General features: G+C 40.9%; 1 protein-coding gene across 1 annotated transcript in view; it reads right to left on the minus strand.

Annotated features, from left to right (window-relative positions):
• Window positions 1-9,400, minus strand: part of LOC133386222 (protocadherin-9-like) — a 720,712-nt gene extending 711,312 nt beyond the window's left edge. The window contains exon 1 of the mRNA XM_061629963.1: window positions 9,252-9,400. Within this exon, the coding sequence (XP_061485947.1) occupies window positions 9,252-9,317 (66 nt within the window). The 5' untranslated portion in view covers window positions 9,318-9,400. The remainder of the gene's footprint in view (window positions 1-9,251) is intronic.
• Between the last annotated feature and the right edge of the window lie 7,130 nt (window positions 9,401-16,530).

Raw genomic sequence — 16,530 nt, forward strand, 5'->3', positions numbered from 1 at the left:
GCTTTCCAAGGCTGTGTCAGGGATGCACCAGAATCTAGACCTGGATGGTGCATGGTTCACTTCAGCATCCCAGAGGTCAGTAGCTTCATCTGGACTCTGGAGCCTTATCGTCCAGTAAAGAAAAAGGACTGCTCTGACGAACTGGCAAGGGCCAACAGCTAAGCTCCTAATTTCATGTATACTTATTTAGGCCTATACTTATCCATGCTGTCTGCCAACTGCAGAGGTCAACTTCCCTTTCTACAACTGCAGAATACTTTGATGCTGAGGACACATAATCTACAGTAAACCAATGGGCTGTGTCCTGGCCTCAAGTGGCCACTTACACATGGCCAAAACACTGGAAATGCATCACCAAAAAGGAGGACAAAAGACACAGATTTGCATAAAACGTCCATTCAAATTGTGCAGATGCAAATTTGGAAATTACTATAATTTTAATAGAATTGCAATCTGTTACAGTCCTCTCCACCAGTTCTCTTCATGGCAAAGATACTTCCACCAGCCCAGGCTTTTAAGTATTCTCTAAATGTGTGCAGCAAACATATGAGAGGGGGCAGTGGGAATAAGCATGTTGGGTCTTCCTCCATCGTTGTTGTCACCCTCCATTAGTTGGGGTGTGAAAGGATGAATCAGGGCGCCTCCTGTACTCACATACTTTACAACACTGGAGGTAACAAGAATGCAGTCAGGGGCAGAGCTAACACATTCTTCCTCCCTTCCCCCATACTGTTTTTAAACATTTGGAGAAACCCTGAGAGGGCTCTCATGTGGATACTATGTTTGCACACTGTGTGCTTGTTCAATCTACTTCCCAAGTGTTAATTGATGCTGTGCAACTTCAAGGCTACTGCTCTCTCTTCTTATGCTTATCTTTAAACTAGATTTAGACCAGACAGCCCTTCAAAGAGAGGACTGTCCTATGTAGAGTAAGACACATAGCCATCTGATTTCAGCATTTGGTTAGGAGGTTTCCCCAAAGCTACTGCTGCTGAAGAGCAGCATCTAGGGTGGGAAACTTCCCCGTCCCCCGGCAGGCAAACTTTGGCAGGTGGATGGATTAACCCACCTGTCAATCACACAACACCATTATGACATCACATGTTTGACAGGTGGGTTGCCCCACTCATCTGTCAAAATCCCTTTGCATGGCGTTCCCAAGCTTGAGAACCACAGCACACGGGGTGTTGCCAGCCCTGTGTTTTGCAAGTTGTTCCCCACCAATCCTTTCAAATCAGATGTTGAAAGGATCTGCATGGGAAGGCTGGCAAAACTGCCCTGTGCTCCCCATGTCAATCAGAAACATTGGAGATTGAAAAGATCAGTGCAGGAAGGCTCGCAAAAGCTGCTTGAGCAGTGCTTGGAGGGAAACTGCTCCCCCTCCTTGAGAAAGGTGTCTTGTTCCAGCAAAGGATCCCATTCTAAGGTCCTGATTGTTCCTCTGAAGCTCTGCCTTTACCCAGCCCATTCCCAACATCAAGTGGGTGGGCATAGCTTCTCCAAAACAGTTTGGTGGGTCAAACGGGGAGGCCTGGTGGGTCCCCCCCCTCCCGATTTAGGTTGTATAAAACTGAAACATTTCACAAAATAAGAAAACAGTAAGGATTTTTAGGGACCAAAGTATCTAAATGATAACCATAAATGTAGAACAGTAAATCAAGGAAGTTGTTTTAGCTGCACGTTGACAGTTTGACATATGCATACATGCAAAAAAAGCCAACGAACCCTTGCAATATCAACTCTGAATTCAGAAAAGAGCCCTATTTAAATCCTTGCCACCTGGCACTGCCTATTTTGCCTCCATGGTGCTCTTGCCTCCAGTTTGTCCTTATTTCACGACAGAACCAGAGAGCCAACTGGAAACCTCCTACTAAAGACATAGCTTCATTTAATGTGCAAAAGTTCCAAAAGTTATTGAAAACATTACAAGTCTGAGATTAAAAATACATCAAACGCACCTTGTAAAAGACCCCCAGCTAAATGCAACCCAGCAGCCTGGTGACTATAAGCATACAATTTGATCTGCCAACTTCAGGAATTCCTTAATTAAAGACGGTGTCACATTTCCTGACAAAGAAAGATAAAATGTGGTTTTGTGCAAGCCACTATACCTCCTAGATAAAAAAAGCTGGCAGCTCAGTCAAAATCCAGAGCAATGTACCTCATATACCAGTAGGTAGAATTTGCAAAATGATGTACTGTTCTTGCCAACACAAGCGGCCAAAACCTGTGCTTCTTTCAATCCCCAGTGATTAGCTCCTAGCTAGGTCTTAAGATAAGAAGCCTGTCCTGTTTTCTCCTATATTACATCCTTAATCAGAGAAGCTCAGCCACAAGGCTTGTCCATCTGTCACCTTTCACTAGCATAACATTCCTTTTAAAATAGAAGTAATGGAAGCCACAGAAGGTTTGAAAGTCTAGAAATATAGGTATTCAGTCAAATAACTATAGCAGCTTCACTTTCAACCAAATCCTAGTATCTTCACATGGGAGACCATGCCGCCCCCCTCAACCCCACAAGTGTTTTGCTCATGAAACAGGGAAAGGGCTCGCTTTCAAAGATGTAGGTGACTTTTCTTCTTCAGAACGAATAGAGAGAGAAAGATAAAGCTTGCCACGATACAGAGAAAAGGTCAGAATGAACAAGCCTGCAGCAGTAAGGAAGTATGCCAGACATAAAAAAGGGGTTTTGGCACATCTCTAAAGGCAGTTATGATTCAGCAGTTTTACAGGTTGTATGATTCAGCAATTAATCTGAACTAGTTTAACACATGTCCTCTATGCTACCATGTAATATCAAATCCCAACAAGAGAGAAGCGGAGAGGAGAAAGCACAGGGACACATCCTAGATGCATTTAAATATGTTTATTGCAGTCATGATGTGAGGAGAGTTATCTTCCATTGTTGAAAACAAAATGGAGTTACTAGAAACAATCAGTCATCTGCCACGTATAAACACATAGTCATCATGCTGCACTGGACAGTGTGTTGGACCTGGGAAAGCCTGGGTTGAAATCCTTATTCAGTCATGAAGATTACTGGATGACCTTGGGCCAATCACTAACTCAGCTTCATCAACCTCAGATGGCAGTTGTGAAGGAAAAAATGGGATGATTGTTAGACTCTCTGAAGGATAGGAAAGAGACAGTGAAAGAGACAGAGGAGAAAGGAAAGGATAATATATTAGATCTAAATGCTATGAGATGAATCTAAATAGTTCATATAAAATCTAATTGTAATATTAGCCTACTACTATCAAATCCATGATGAAAAAGCTCAAAAGTTAGCTGTTTTCGGTGCATGTTTTTTTCACAGATAAAACTTGAATGATGTTCAGTTACTTTTTAATATTGTTTTTATGGTAGAAGACTGATATTTAAATAATAATTGCATTTATTATTTATTTCAGGTATATTCCTTCCACCTTTCATGGATTGATGGTTGACAGTATATTCACTTTTAGCCATGAAATGCTGTGTGTGTGTCTATGTAGAATAGTTCTACTGATAGCTATAAGGCATGATAACTTATACATGTCTAGACAGTTGTGCTTAAAAGAAAGTTTGTGTGTTTCATCAGAGCAGGTATGTTTTTCAGACGCTTATTGTGTTTAACTCTATTTTACATCATATTTTGAGCCAGCAGGAGACATTTAAGTACTGTTTATCACAGGACAGGTAGCTTCTTGCTAACTCCTCCAATTTACAGAAGGCAACAGGGACAGAGTTGAAAGGTGGAGCTAGCATGCTCATTCCTCCAGCCCACCCCCTTATAATAGAATCATAGAATAGTAGAGTTGGAAGGGGCCTACAAGGCCATCGACTCCAACCCCCTGCTCAATGCAGAAATCCAACTGCAAGCATACCTGACAGGTGGCTGTCCAGCTGCCTCTTGAATGCCTCCAGTATTGGAGAGCCGACAACCTCCCTAGGTGATTGGTGTCATTGTTGTACCGCTCCAATAGTTAGGAAGTTTTTCCTGATGTTCAATTGGAATCTGGGTTCCTGTAACTGGAGTCCATTATCCTGTGTCCTGCACTCTGGGATGATATGTAAGCTTACACAGTTTCCTGAATGCCTAAATATGGCTTTTGTTGTTTTCATAATTTTTTTTGCACCTTTTACTATTTTTTACCTTTTCAGATAGCTGAGATACTTTTCAGTTTGTTTCTAAATTTAACTTGAAAAGTGGCTCAGCCATTAAAAAAGGTGTTTTTTAAAAAGAGTATAATATGAAGAATTTAAAGCCAGCTACCTTTGTTGTCACAAACTAATGTTGATATTTACTGGCTTTTGATTCCTGTCAGAGAGTATAAAAATCTAATGCAATTAATAATGGCAATATTGCTGCAAATTGTGTGAACAGGCTTGCTCTGATACCTTTAAATTAGCCCAATAGGCATGTTGTTAATATGCCATCAAACATCAAGGCAGACTCTTGACAGCCTCACAAAAAGCCAAATCCTTATTGTGGGCCAATTAAACATATGTTTGGTACCTATTTTTATCTTTGTTGTTTGTATGAGATAACCAGCTTTGTTCTACACAATGGATGAACTGGTGCCCCCCAGATGCTGTTGGACTCCAAGTCACATCAGCCCCAGCCAGCATGACCAATAGTTAGAGATGATGGGAAAGGCAGTCCAGCAACATTTGGAGGACCATAGGTTATTCACCCCTATCCTACACATTTCTTTATTTTTTTAACATTCTTAACTTACACAACAGTGCATAAACTTCACCAGAATATAAGATTACAATAAATTGAAAACAATATTTGTTTATACATTATCTTGATAGTTATTATTCTAAAACATTAAAAACAAAGCCCATTTTTCCATAAATCTGTTTGGCTGATTAAGCTGTAATTGTTATAATATAATTTAATCATTATCAGAGTAGACCATATTTTCTTAATCCATTCAAGAAAAGAAGGTGTGGTACTCTTTCACCAATTTTTAGCTATCATTATTTTTACAGCAATTAATAAATTAATTGCTATCTCCAAATAGGTTTCTGGAATTGTATTCTGTAAATATCCAAGCAAAACTATTTTTGGTTCTTGAGGTATATAATAGCCTAGCATTTCTATAACAGTAGTGCACACTATATTCCGGTATGTAGGTATATGAGAACAGTCTCAAAATATATGCATAAAATCAGCTTTACTCCTACCACATCTCTAGCAATTATCCTGCCCTGTTTTCTATATTAGGTTCAACTTATATGGTGTTAAATGCCATTGATATAAAATGTTATAATGTGTATCCTTTAGGCCATCTAATATCAGTCTGGATGGAATGTGGTTCCATAGCCAAGTTCATCCATGTTTATTTTTTGCCAGATATCTGTCTTGTTTCCTCATAAATGTACTTACAATTTTTCCCTTTGTAAAGTTTATCTATAATTCCTTTACCTTCAATATTAGTAAGTATAATTTGACATTTCTCTTCTTTTCTTAAAAGTCCATACTTCCATATCAAAGAAGTAACTGCTCCCCGAATTTGAAAAAAAAAAGAAATAAAGGGGGCCTTATTTCTCTCATGTCTCCTTAAAAATTAATATAGTTTGTCCATCTAATAGTTTTTTTTTTAATATAGTATAATTCTGCACTTTGCCATTTTTTAAAACCACCTATTATGGCCAATCTAGGATTCAAAAATGTATTATAAGAGTGCAGTTAAATGGGATAATCCTGGGCACACTGGATTTTTAATTTCATACTAGATATTTTATATGTTGCATAAGTTTGTTGTTGTTGTTATGTGCCTTCAAGTGGATTGTGACTTATGGCGACCCTGGGAATCAGTGACCTCCAAGAGCTGCTCACATTCCTTCCCTACAAAAATCCACTCCTGATTATCCCCATCCCCAACTTTCTTCATTTCAGTGGTATAATTGGAGGGGGAGTCATTTTGTTGGTGCCGTTAAACAAGTGGGATAAGAAATCCTTGCCAGTCTTCTTCAAAGCACTTAGATATCAACTAGCAGATCCTGATATACTCTGTGACTACCTGAGGCCTACTACATTGTGAACATCTTGTACAAAATCTATTGCAACCCTAGCTCAGTCTTCAAAGAAAAAAAACCACACTATTACCAGCACAGTAACCAGGAATAGATTTCTATTATTATTTCCTTCCCACTCTTCGCAATGAGACTAACCTTCAAGTACTCCAATACAATCTTTTCATACTTTTACACATTCAAGCAATTCAGGATACTTCACAGTTCAGCCAAAAAGATTTGGTTTGTTATTGCTGGGGTTGGGGGAATTTCTGAACTCTCTTATGTCTATTAGCACTTACTTAAGCAGCCTAGGGCTTGATGAAGGAACCCTTCCTTATAGCAGAAGTCATTATACAAAGATAATATTTTTCTAGAATTATTGGATAGCAGTTCTCAAAAGAAGGCGTAGGTACCTGAGAGTCTATCTCTAAGAAAGCACTTGGCATGCCTTTCTCAAACTTCTCTCCCATTTTAAACTCAGATATGTTTTATTTATATGGCACTTTTTAGCTATATAAAGACTAAGCATTAAATCTGTTCCAGCAATGTTCTTTGCAGTTCCTGGAATCCATGAACAACCATATTGTTGCAATTAAAACTATTTAGGGTCTGTGATAGGGTTGTCATGTCTCTGGCTTTCACCCAGAGACTCTGCTTTTTGGGGGTCGTCTCCAGGTCTCTGGGTGAGACACCTTAATCTCCGGACTCTCAGCTTCCATTTTAAAAAAATAAGTTTCTAGGTAGTCTGGTTCAATAGATATACACCAAAACATCAGACACCCCTCCGCAACTTCTGTTAGAAGTCGACTGCTCTAATCCCCACCCCTTCAGGTTTTTAGCCAATAAGTGAAGTCAGGGTTGTGATTGACAAGAGATGTGCTAACCCCCAGGCAACAGCTAGAACCCATTGCAAATCTTGAAAACAGTTTCCTTTTCCTGTTTGTCTGCACATCAGAAGTTGAGTGAGTGTATGCTAAGTTATACTTTTCTAATTATAAGGAGTCAAACAAGTTTAAATTTTGCTAGGCTGTTGAAGAGGGCAGTTTATTTGTCTAATAATTCATAGCCTGATTTGAAAATCTTCCCAATATGAAACAGGGCCAGTGAGGGATATTGCCTGGGGAGAGAGAGTGTGACCTGGGGAGTGTTCTGAGGGCCAGATAGAGAGGCCTGGAGGGCCACACCTGTCCCCTGGGCCTAAAATATAACTCTGCTCTGTGGTTGCTAGAGATGTTACAAGTAGAGAGAGATTTTCTCTTAAAATAGAATCTAAATGTGTATTTTGATACATTTAAGCTGCATCCAACTGTGTTGCAACATTCAAAGAAGTGTGAAATCTACATATAGCTAAATTTCGAGCAAGACATACTCTAAGTGGTGCAAAACATGCCATTTCATAGAGGAATTTGCAAGCTCCAAGACTAGGAGCCAAACCAGCCTTAAGGATATATAACACACACAGTGGAGACTGGTGGCTCTATTGTCAGTGGGAGAGTGAATCCATTCTGGGTTTATCAGGGACCTTGGACAGCTCCTTCAAAGTTCATACTAAAACCTGGAGCACCAGTCTCTCTCTCTCTCTCTCTCTCTCTCTCTCTCTCTCTCTCTCTCTGTATAATACATACAAAATTAAAGTGAGTCACAGATTATTGGTATGTATGCCATAACTCATTTAGGGGCAGCACTCTCTCTACCAGTCCAACAACAGCATATCAAATCAGCTGTATCAGCAGTTTTAAAATCCATGATAAGATCTGCCTTTATAATATGGAGCTGATGGGTGGGTGAGGGTCCTCCTCAGGAAAATCATCTTAGGAATTCTAGTGGAAGCCTAAAGAGTTTCAGTCAGGCTGGCAAAATTTCTCAGAAAGATTCTGCATATCCCATGAGCCCTATTGAAGTATAATCTGGAAGAACAGGGAAAGAATTGCTCTGGCTGCCCATTTGCTACTGGGCCAAGTTCAAGGTTCTAGTTTTGGTGTACAAAGCCCTATACAGCTCGGGACCAGGATACCTGAAAGACCATCTTACCCCTTATATACCCAGCCAATCACTGCACTCTGCAGGTGAGGGCTTCCTCCAGATACCATCTTATCAGGAGGTTCGTTCTGTACAATATAGGAAATGGACCTTTAGTGTGGCAGCACCTAGCCTGTGGAATTCCCTCCCTTTGAATATGAGGCAGGCGCCATCTCTGCTATCTTTTCAGCGCCTTTTGAAGACTTTTCTTTTTCAACAAGCCTTTTAAGTTGAGAGCTATCCCAGTCTGCATCTGTGTCAGAATTGTTTAATATGTTTTTAATGATGTTTTTAACCCTTTTTTAAGGTTGTTGTTTTTTAAATTGTTTTTAATGCTGTTTTGTATTAATGTATTTTAAGATCTGTTTTTATGAAGTTTTAAAGTTTTTTGGTGCTTTGCTGCCGTGGGCTCCTGCTCGGAGGAAGGGCAGGATACAAATTAAATAAATAAATAAATAAGTGCACCAGCTTTCTCCCCACCCATCATCCTCTGAGTTGAATGGTGACTGATTGAAGCAGGGAGACTGCTTCATCTTGTATAGGCCCCCAATGTGATGCAGAACCCTGGTTTTCCAGGAATTCAGGATGGCTCACACATTCAGACAGTGGCCAGAGGGTGATGGGGATGGAGGGGACACAGCTAGCTTACTTGTCCTGCAATCCCCCCCATTATATTTCTAGGATCAAAGAACACCTAGATAGGTCTTTGTTTAGGTTATCACCAGAGTTTACTGAAAGCACAATTTAGTTTGTTTTGGACATTCTTCCTTGGGGAAGGGCAGTAACTCAGTGGTAGCACATCTGCTTTGAATGCAGAAGGTTTTGGGTTAAATCTCCAGGCATTCCAGGTCTTGTTGGGAGAGAACCCTGTCTGAAATCCTGGAGAGCTGCTGCCATTCAGTGCAGACAATACTGAGCTAGCTGGACCAATGATCTCACTCGGTATAGGGCAGCTTCCTATGTTCCTATGTAAAATGTAAGGGAAGCTAAAATCAATGCAATTAGCAAGATTTTTCCGAGAGGTTTCCACATTCTTGTCAGCCATCCTAAAGTACGCTGAGCCGGAGACCACTCAAAAAGTTTCATACAGGACAAGCAACATTTCTGACTTTTACTGAACCTTGGAAGTTTTCTTGTGTGTATCTTTTAAAGATTTCTTAGGCCTTTCACAGCTGGGAGACTACTCTCCAGAAACTATCCTTGAAAACACATTGTCTGCTTACTTCATTGAAAAGTTCTACCTCATCAGAAGAGCAATCCACAAAAGAATGGTTCGGACCCGGTGTCATGGCCCCGTCAGAGGACTCCTCAGATGAGGACGACTCGGGAGTAACAGCAGCAGACCCAGGAGCAGCAGGAGACACAGAGGAGCCTCCTGAGAATCCAGCTCCTTCTGCCCCTCAGCTGCAGAGCACCCCAGGGACAGCAGAGGCCCTGCAGCCAGACACAGACAGTGAACAGGATACTCCCCCCTCACCTGCAGAACGTAGACAGCAGAAGGTCAGGCAGAAGAGAGGCAGGCCTGTCTCCTTAAGGCCCAAATGCTGAGGGCTCACACCTGCTGTCCATCCTGCTCTTTATAAGGCACACCTTGGCTGCAGTTTGTTGCTGACTGCAACATCAGGCGTGGCTTGTGTGTTCCTAGTTTCCTGGCACCCTCTTTTGGACTGACCCCTTGGCACTTGATCCCGGACCTCTACTGACCTCGCTTCTGGACTCCTGACTCGGCAAGTATGCTTCCGACAAGCCTGGCCCTTATCAGATTCCCTCCTCCTAAGACCTGGCAGATTTATGGCCAGACTGCCGGTTAAGGACTTTGCTTCCCTGCCAAAGACCCAGGAATTTCCAGCCCCCCCTGACACTGCTGATGCAGTGTAGAGCTGACACCCATCTTGAAATTTAAGCTATCCCAAGAGAACTGGAAATAATATATTAGGCAGTATATAAACAATGCCAAAACTCTTTGTTCAAACTTACCTCTTACTGAGGAAGTAAGAGTTTGAGAAAGCTCTCTGCAGAGCTTTAAGGCTCAAGGACAGCAGGTGAATTCACAACCCTAATCCTAACTTTCAGGAGAAAAGGCCTTGAAAGTTTATCCCCCAAGCTGTTATGTCTTGACAGAGGTCTAGTTTTATTGCTTTTCCTCTATGTGAAAAATGAACTTTTAGAATAAACCGCTGTTTGGGAGATAAGCTGCAGTAATACATACATAGCAAATTCTTGGACATTTCAGTTTTGTTATGGGCAAAACAGAACCACAAGGGCTAAATAGCAATGTTGGAGGTAGAGCCCTCTGCAGTGCAGAGAGAGTGAGATAGAGAGCAAGAATCTAATCACTTTTTTTTCAAACCAAACTTACATCTTCTCCTATACTTTATCTCCTGAAGAAAATCAGTATTGCTTGCGCTCTACAATATTGTGCAATTTTTGTTTGGACTGGTGCAGGGATTTATGAAGCTTTCTTAAAAGGAAGAATTTATTTCAAGTGAGGACACAGAAAGAGGGCATGATCCATGCAAGGATAATCACTTCCAATTTATTTAAATAGAGCAGATTCAAGCATATTACTTTCCCACTAAAATTATGGGACTTTAAACGTATTTGACTAGTTCATAGCCAAAATAGCACACATGTCAAATTCCTTATAAACATATGTTGTTGCCCTCTACTGAGTAAGATCTCCACTATATCTACCACAGCCCACCACTATCTATGGCTCTCCATGGTGTCAGGCAGTGGTCTTTCCAAGCTATGAAGACTGAGGTCATTTTAATTGGATGTGCCAGGGATTAAACCTAGGGCTTTCTGTATGCTCTACCCAATGGGTTATGCCCCCTTGCCATATATGCCACTTCTAAAAACCAGTTATTTCTCTTACATGCACCAGTCCCCTTTCTCCTTATTCCCTAGCAAAGTTTGGTATGCCACATCGTGAAAATTTCCAGATCTGCTTGGTGAGTATTGCCAAGTTGGCATTGCTAGTAAAAGGTACTTCGCTTCATAAAACCACCAAGTAATGATCCAAATCAGTTTAAGTCTCAATTGTCCTCCTCACGTTCATTAGAGAAATACTTAGAATTTTCTCATATTCTAAGTATTTACATCAGGATCTCTCGAGGATATCTGAATGGTAGCTTGGTTCAGGCTGAAGTTGATGGAACAGCAGAATGTGTTCTTACTACCCTCATCCTATATTTCAAATGCCTAGCTCAATTATTGTAACTAGTGAATTTACAGATGATGTGAATGTCTGACTTTCTGCTTTACAAAAGGAAAAATGCAAATATTCTGCTGTAGACAGGAGTGGCCGGTGGGGCGGGATACCACTGCAGACCTGGCTTCCCAGCAGCAGCATTGCTGCTGTGTATTAGGATGGTGAGAGAGTGTGGCAGGGCAGTGGTGAGGTTAGGATGGTTCCAGCACACCAGAGTGTGCTAGAATAGCTCTCTACCCAAACTTCCCTGACCTCATTACTGCCCAGCCCCTCATCATCCCAGCATGAAGCAGCAATATCCACTGCAGTGCCCTTCCCCCACTGAGCACTCCTAGTTGCAGACAAAAGTCCTAAACAGCGATTTGGACAATACTGTTGATAGAGCCATAATGATGAGACTGGACAATTTCATACAGTATGTAACAAAGATTCAGATCTTCACTATACTACTTTGAGAGATAACTGCACTTTTGAAGTACTTACACTCCTTGTGTAAGTTATTGTACGTGTAGCAATGAAAAACCATTTGACCTGCACTGCAAAACCTCATGTCCTCTTTTGCAGATACGCTTCTCAAGCCAGCATGGTAAAGTGGAAATTAGGGATGGACAATTTTGGTTTCTCTCAGTTTCTCATTTTTCCAATCCAAAGTTAAGTTCTCCTCCTTTCCACATCAGTCTGTGATTTTTTTAAAGCCCACATTCCACCTCTAACACACACAGTTTTAGTACAATATGTACAAAAATGTGAATTTTGAAGGACAGCTGTGTTGGGGTTTGCACATTAGTTTGGGAAGTGAATTGGGTAGATCTGCATTAAAATGCAAACTGAACAAATGTCTCCCTCATCACTAGTTGAAATAAAGAGATATCTCAAGTAAGACGTTAAACAGTTTTGGAAAAGAGAGGTCCCATATGTCCTTATTTTGACCAAAGCCTCTACATTTATTTCTCCCTTAGCCCTTTCATACTCTTTCACAATCCCAACATTTCTATAAACCATTTACAGAGAAGTATTGCATATTGTGCTCTCTATTCTGCAGTCAACAAGTCACAGAAACATGACTCAAAAACATTCCCTGCAGAAACAACATGCTACCGCTACATTTGTATTTAGGGAAAGGGAGGGACAGAGAGAGAGAGAGAGATCCTTAACATTCATACTGTGACTGATGAAAAAGATAAATGTCTCACAAATGCAGGGGTCCTTGCAACGGCCCCATCTTTCTGCGTTACACAAATTTTGCTGTTCTGACATATTAGGAAAAAATCCCGTTAGTTTCTGATACTATTTACCACAACATAACACATCACACAGAAAAAAATAATAAAAGTTCACAAAATTCCTTGGAGACTTCCCACAACAGTTGCATCAAACTCATGAATGTTGATTTCAATTATTTCCTCTATCTGCACAAAAGATATCTTCCCTCATATACACAATCATATCAGAAAGAATTCCCTGCCTTTGCATTTGAAATGGGAAGAAGATGACAAAAGGCAGGCTTTCCTATTTATTGAGATCCTTTATTTTGTTTTATCGGATGACAATAACAACATATGGGCAAACCAATTTTATTTTAGGAACAGCAGTTTTTGCTAGATCACATGCAGGGAGATGATATGCAGGGAGATATTATACAATTGTTTGATTCTGGATACAGGTAGACAGATCTATCTTCTACCCTTTATCCAGAATCAAACAATTTTAATTTATCTAGGTTGATTTTTCTTTTAGTATATACTAAAAGGTAAAGGTGTCCCAGCACTTGTAGTGCGAGTCGTTTCCGACTCTTAGGGTGATGTCTTGCGACGTTTACTAGGCAGACTGTATATACGGGGTGGGATTGCCAGTTCCTTCCCCGGCCTTTCTTTTCCCCCCAGCGTATGCCGGGTACTCATTTTACCGACCACGGATGTATGGAAGTCTGAGTGGACCTCGACCCCTTTTACCGCAGATTTGACTTCCTCCTTCCGTTGGAATCGAACTCCGGCTATGAGCAGAGCTTTCGGCTGCGTTTCCGCCACTTACCACTCTGCGCCACAGAGGATCTTTAGTATATACTACAGAAGAGAAATTTGTTCAGCCCATATTTTTAATTGAACTAACCTAATTCAAACCTCCTGGACTAATACAAGAACTGGAAAGTGATTACTCTTCAGATTTTGCACTTCCTTGAATTTTGTGATATAGTTCTTGCCTCAAAAAAAAGTACCAAACAAAATGCATATTTTAGGATGTATACATTGAGATAAAAGGCATATTTAAAGAACATGTTTTCAATTAAAACAGATTAATAAAAAATGGGCAGAATAGAATGATGAATGAGCTCATCTCAAACTGACATAAACCAGAAATAAAATGTCTAATCTAAGGCAAGTAACAATACCCCATCCCTAGTCTTGCATCAAATAGTTGTTCTCCACTACTTTTGAACACAACTGAGGTATTTGCCTCCAAATCCACTCACGCCATGAGCCATTCTGTGTCTGACATGCAAGCAACCCTTCCACAACCACATCACTCTATGTACACAAGAGGAGGGTCAGTGGGGAAGTGGGAAGCCCATTGGGGATATGATATTTTTTTAAGGAATCATTACTGGGAGTCCATTTTTTTTTCATTCAAGTGTCTTGCACATAGAAGCCTCTCTAGCATGGACAAGCTCTGAGATTTGGCTGAGGCAAAAGTGGTTCAAGTTAAAAAAAAAAGAAAAGAAAGGGAGTGAATACAGCCTTGCAAATGCATTTAAGTAAGTTACAAGCCTAGCAAAAGTTTTGCTAGCCCGCGCACCCACCAGTAATCACATGAATTAAAAATCAACTGCTGCTTATGATCCACATCCTGCTGTAGCAAAATTCTTATGAAACAAGAATGACAAGAACGTGACATCACAGTGTATAGGGACAGAGGTTTTGTTAAGACATTTTTCAGAAAGATTGGTGGTTTGTAAGAACCCTGAGCATTGTGTGTGCCCCTATGCTCCAATGTTTCTTTTCAATTTCACTAAAACTTCATACCTCTAGTCACGGTTTCAGTGGCTTCTAATCTGAATTTGTGTTCACTGATTCATTTTTATGTGTCTGCCCATTTCTGTCCACTGGGTGTCCAAAAGCTATGACTGGGTGGCCATTTGGATACACAACTATTACTTTAAAAATGTCTTGCTGGGGAATACAACAAAACAGTGCATGCAAGAGGGGAAGTGAAGGCAAGTGGGAGGGGACTGGATTACCCCTTTAATACTTCAAATTGCTTTTTTTATATTCAATGCCACTGAAAAATCTTTTTAAAAAATCTACGTGAAGATGCAAGATAATATGTGTGCAACTGATGCAGATGAATATTCACATCTGGATATGTATCTGATTGTCAATGTAATGCTCTTCCAGGCTATTGAACTGGTTGTGTCTTTTGATGCAGATGTACATCCCCATTGGGATGCACATAGTTGTGCATGAAATCATAAGAATTATTTGGGGCATTTGTCTTTAGTTTAAGCTTTATCCAGGCCATTCCATTACCCCCACACTTCAAGCCAAGCCTAATTTTTACTTTTAGTTTTCTAAAGATTCTGGCAATCCACAAGTCACTTGAACATGTATGGTAAGGGGGACAGCAGTAACATGTGGGGCAACCCCACACTCTATGATGTTGTCCACGTTGAGCATATTCCATAGCCAATGAGCCAGTGCTCATCTGAAGGGTGAGTGTCTTTTTTGTCTGTTGGGTGTACAACCCTAAGAAATTAGAGTTCCTATCACCATTGTTGGAAACCTCACACATAAGTAAAACAACTTTCAGGCAAGCACTGATTGTGCATTGGCTAGGGAGTATGCTTAAGTTTGCATGGCATTGGGCAGCAGGATTTTCCCATATGTTGCTATAGAGTCTATTTCTGGTCCAGGTCAGTTTCACATGTCTTCATCCACAAGTCCATTGCATCCAGTTTCCACACTGATCTGCATTTTTTTGAAAAAAAAATCTGCACAATACTGTTAAGAATAGCTAACTTTGAGTTAAAGATGGTCAAGATAAAATGGTTCAGCCAGAAGGAATTCTGGGAGCTATTGATTCCTGGGATAATTTGCTGGAGAAGTCCAAGTGCCAGACAGGCAATTTGCTAATGTCAAGAAGATGCAACTAAACCTTCTCTGTTATCTCTTATCTGCTTCCTGAGATCTAAGTCAGGGAGAGTGGGTATTGCAGATCAGGACTGCTGGGTGGGACTGTCTAGCCCCCCTTATCTTCAAAGAAGGTGATCACAGAAGGGGCATGTAGGATGGCTAATTGCCCCCCTCCCTGTTGCCAGCTAAACTCCATAAAAATGAAGGGTGATCCTTCAGTTGGTTGTTCCCGTTCCCGTTTCCTAATTCCAACTATGTGGACCTGCCTGACTTGCAGTTACGCTGTTGGGAACCAAGGGTTTACTGAAGTGAGTATGGATAGGTTATAGGATTTGTTATTTTCTATTGTCTGTTTGAATCTCTCACTATTGTTGTGCCAATATATCTCTTGTTAGCCCGGTTGAGGGCAATTAGCTTTTAAGGAAACAGATACTGCTCTCTTTTTGTACGTATCTTTTCTTTTAAATAAACTACCCTTTTATTAATGGTGTGTATTGCTTGGAGCTAATGACTCTAAATTCAACCTTTGAACGCTGGATGATACTGGCTACTGTTGATTAGTGTGGGTTAATGCCCTAGAGCAAAGGGTGTAACAATAGGTCTGCTCTAGGATCACAGCACTCTGAGGTCCCCTTCCTCAGAATAGGGAGCTAAGAAAGGGGTGGTGGCAGTTCTACCGTAAAACTGATCCTGAAAGAGGGTGAGTTTGCCTGGGAAGCAGTGACCCAAAGGAATTGGGACTGTTCTCAGAAGCAAAGAACCCCCTTGGGGTGTTGAGGTCAAGGGACCCCTGGGGGACAATTTTTGACAAATACTTATATTTTATCCTAATATGCAAGTTTTTATATACATTTTAGTATGTTTCTTGAGAACTACATTGCAAAATTCAGAGAAGTGTGAAACCAAGTTCGGATAATTGGTCAGTTTGGATGGGGTTGTACTCCCTCTGAAAGAGCAGGTCCATAGTCGGGGGGTGCTCCTGGATCCATCTTTGTTGCTAGAGGCCCAGGTGACCTCTGTGGCTAGGAGTGCCTTTTACCAGCTTTGGCTGATAAGACAGCTGCAGCCGTTTCTGGACTGGGATAGCCTGACCGCTGTTGTCCACACACTGGTAACCTCTAGGCTGGATTACTGTAATGCATTCTATGTGGGGCTGCCCTT

Source organism: Rhineura floridana, chromosome 5 (genome assembly GCF_030035675.1).
Source record: "Rhineura floridana isolate rRhiFlo1 chromosome 5, rRhiFlo1.hap2, whole genome shotgun sequence".
Lineage (NCBI taxonomy): Eukaryota > Metazoa > Chordata > Lepidosauria > Squamata > Rhineuridae > Rhineura > Rhineura floridana.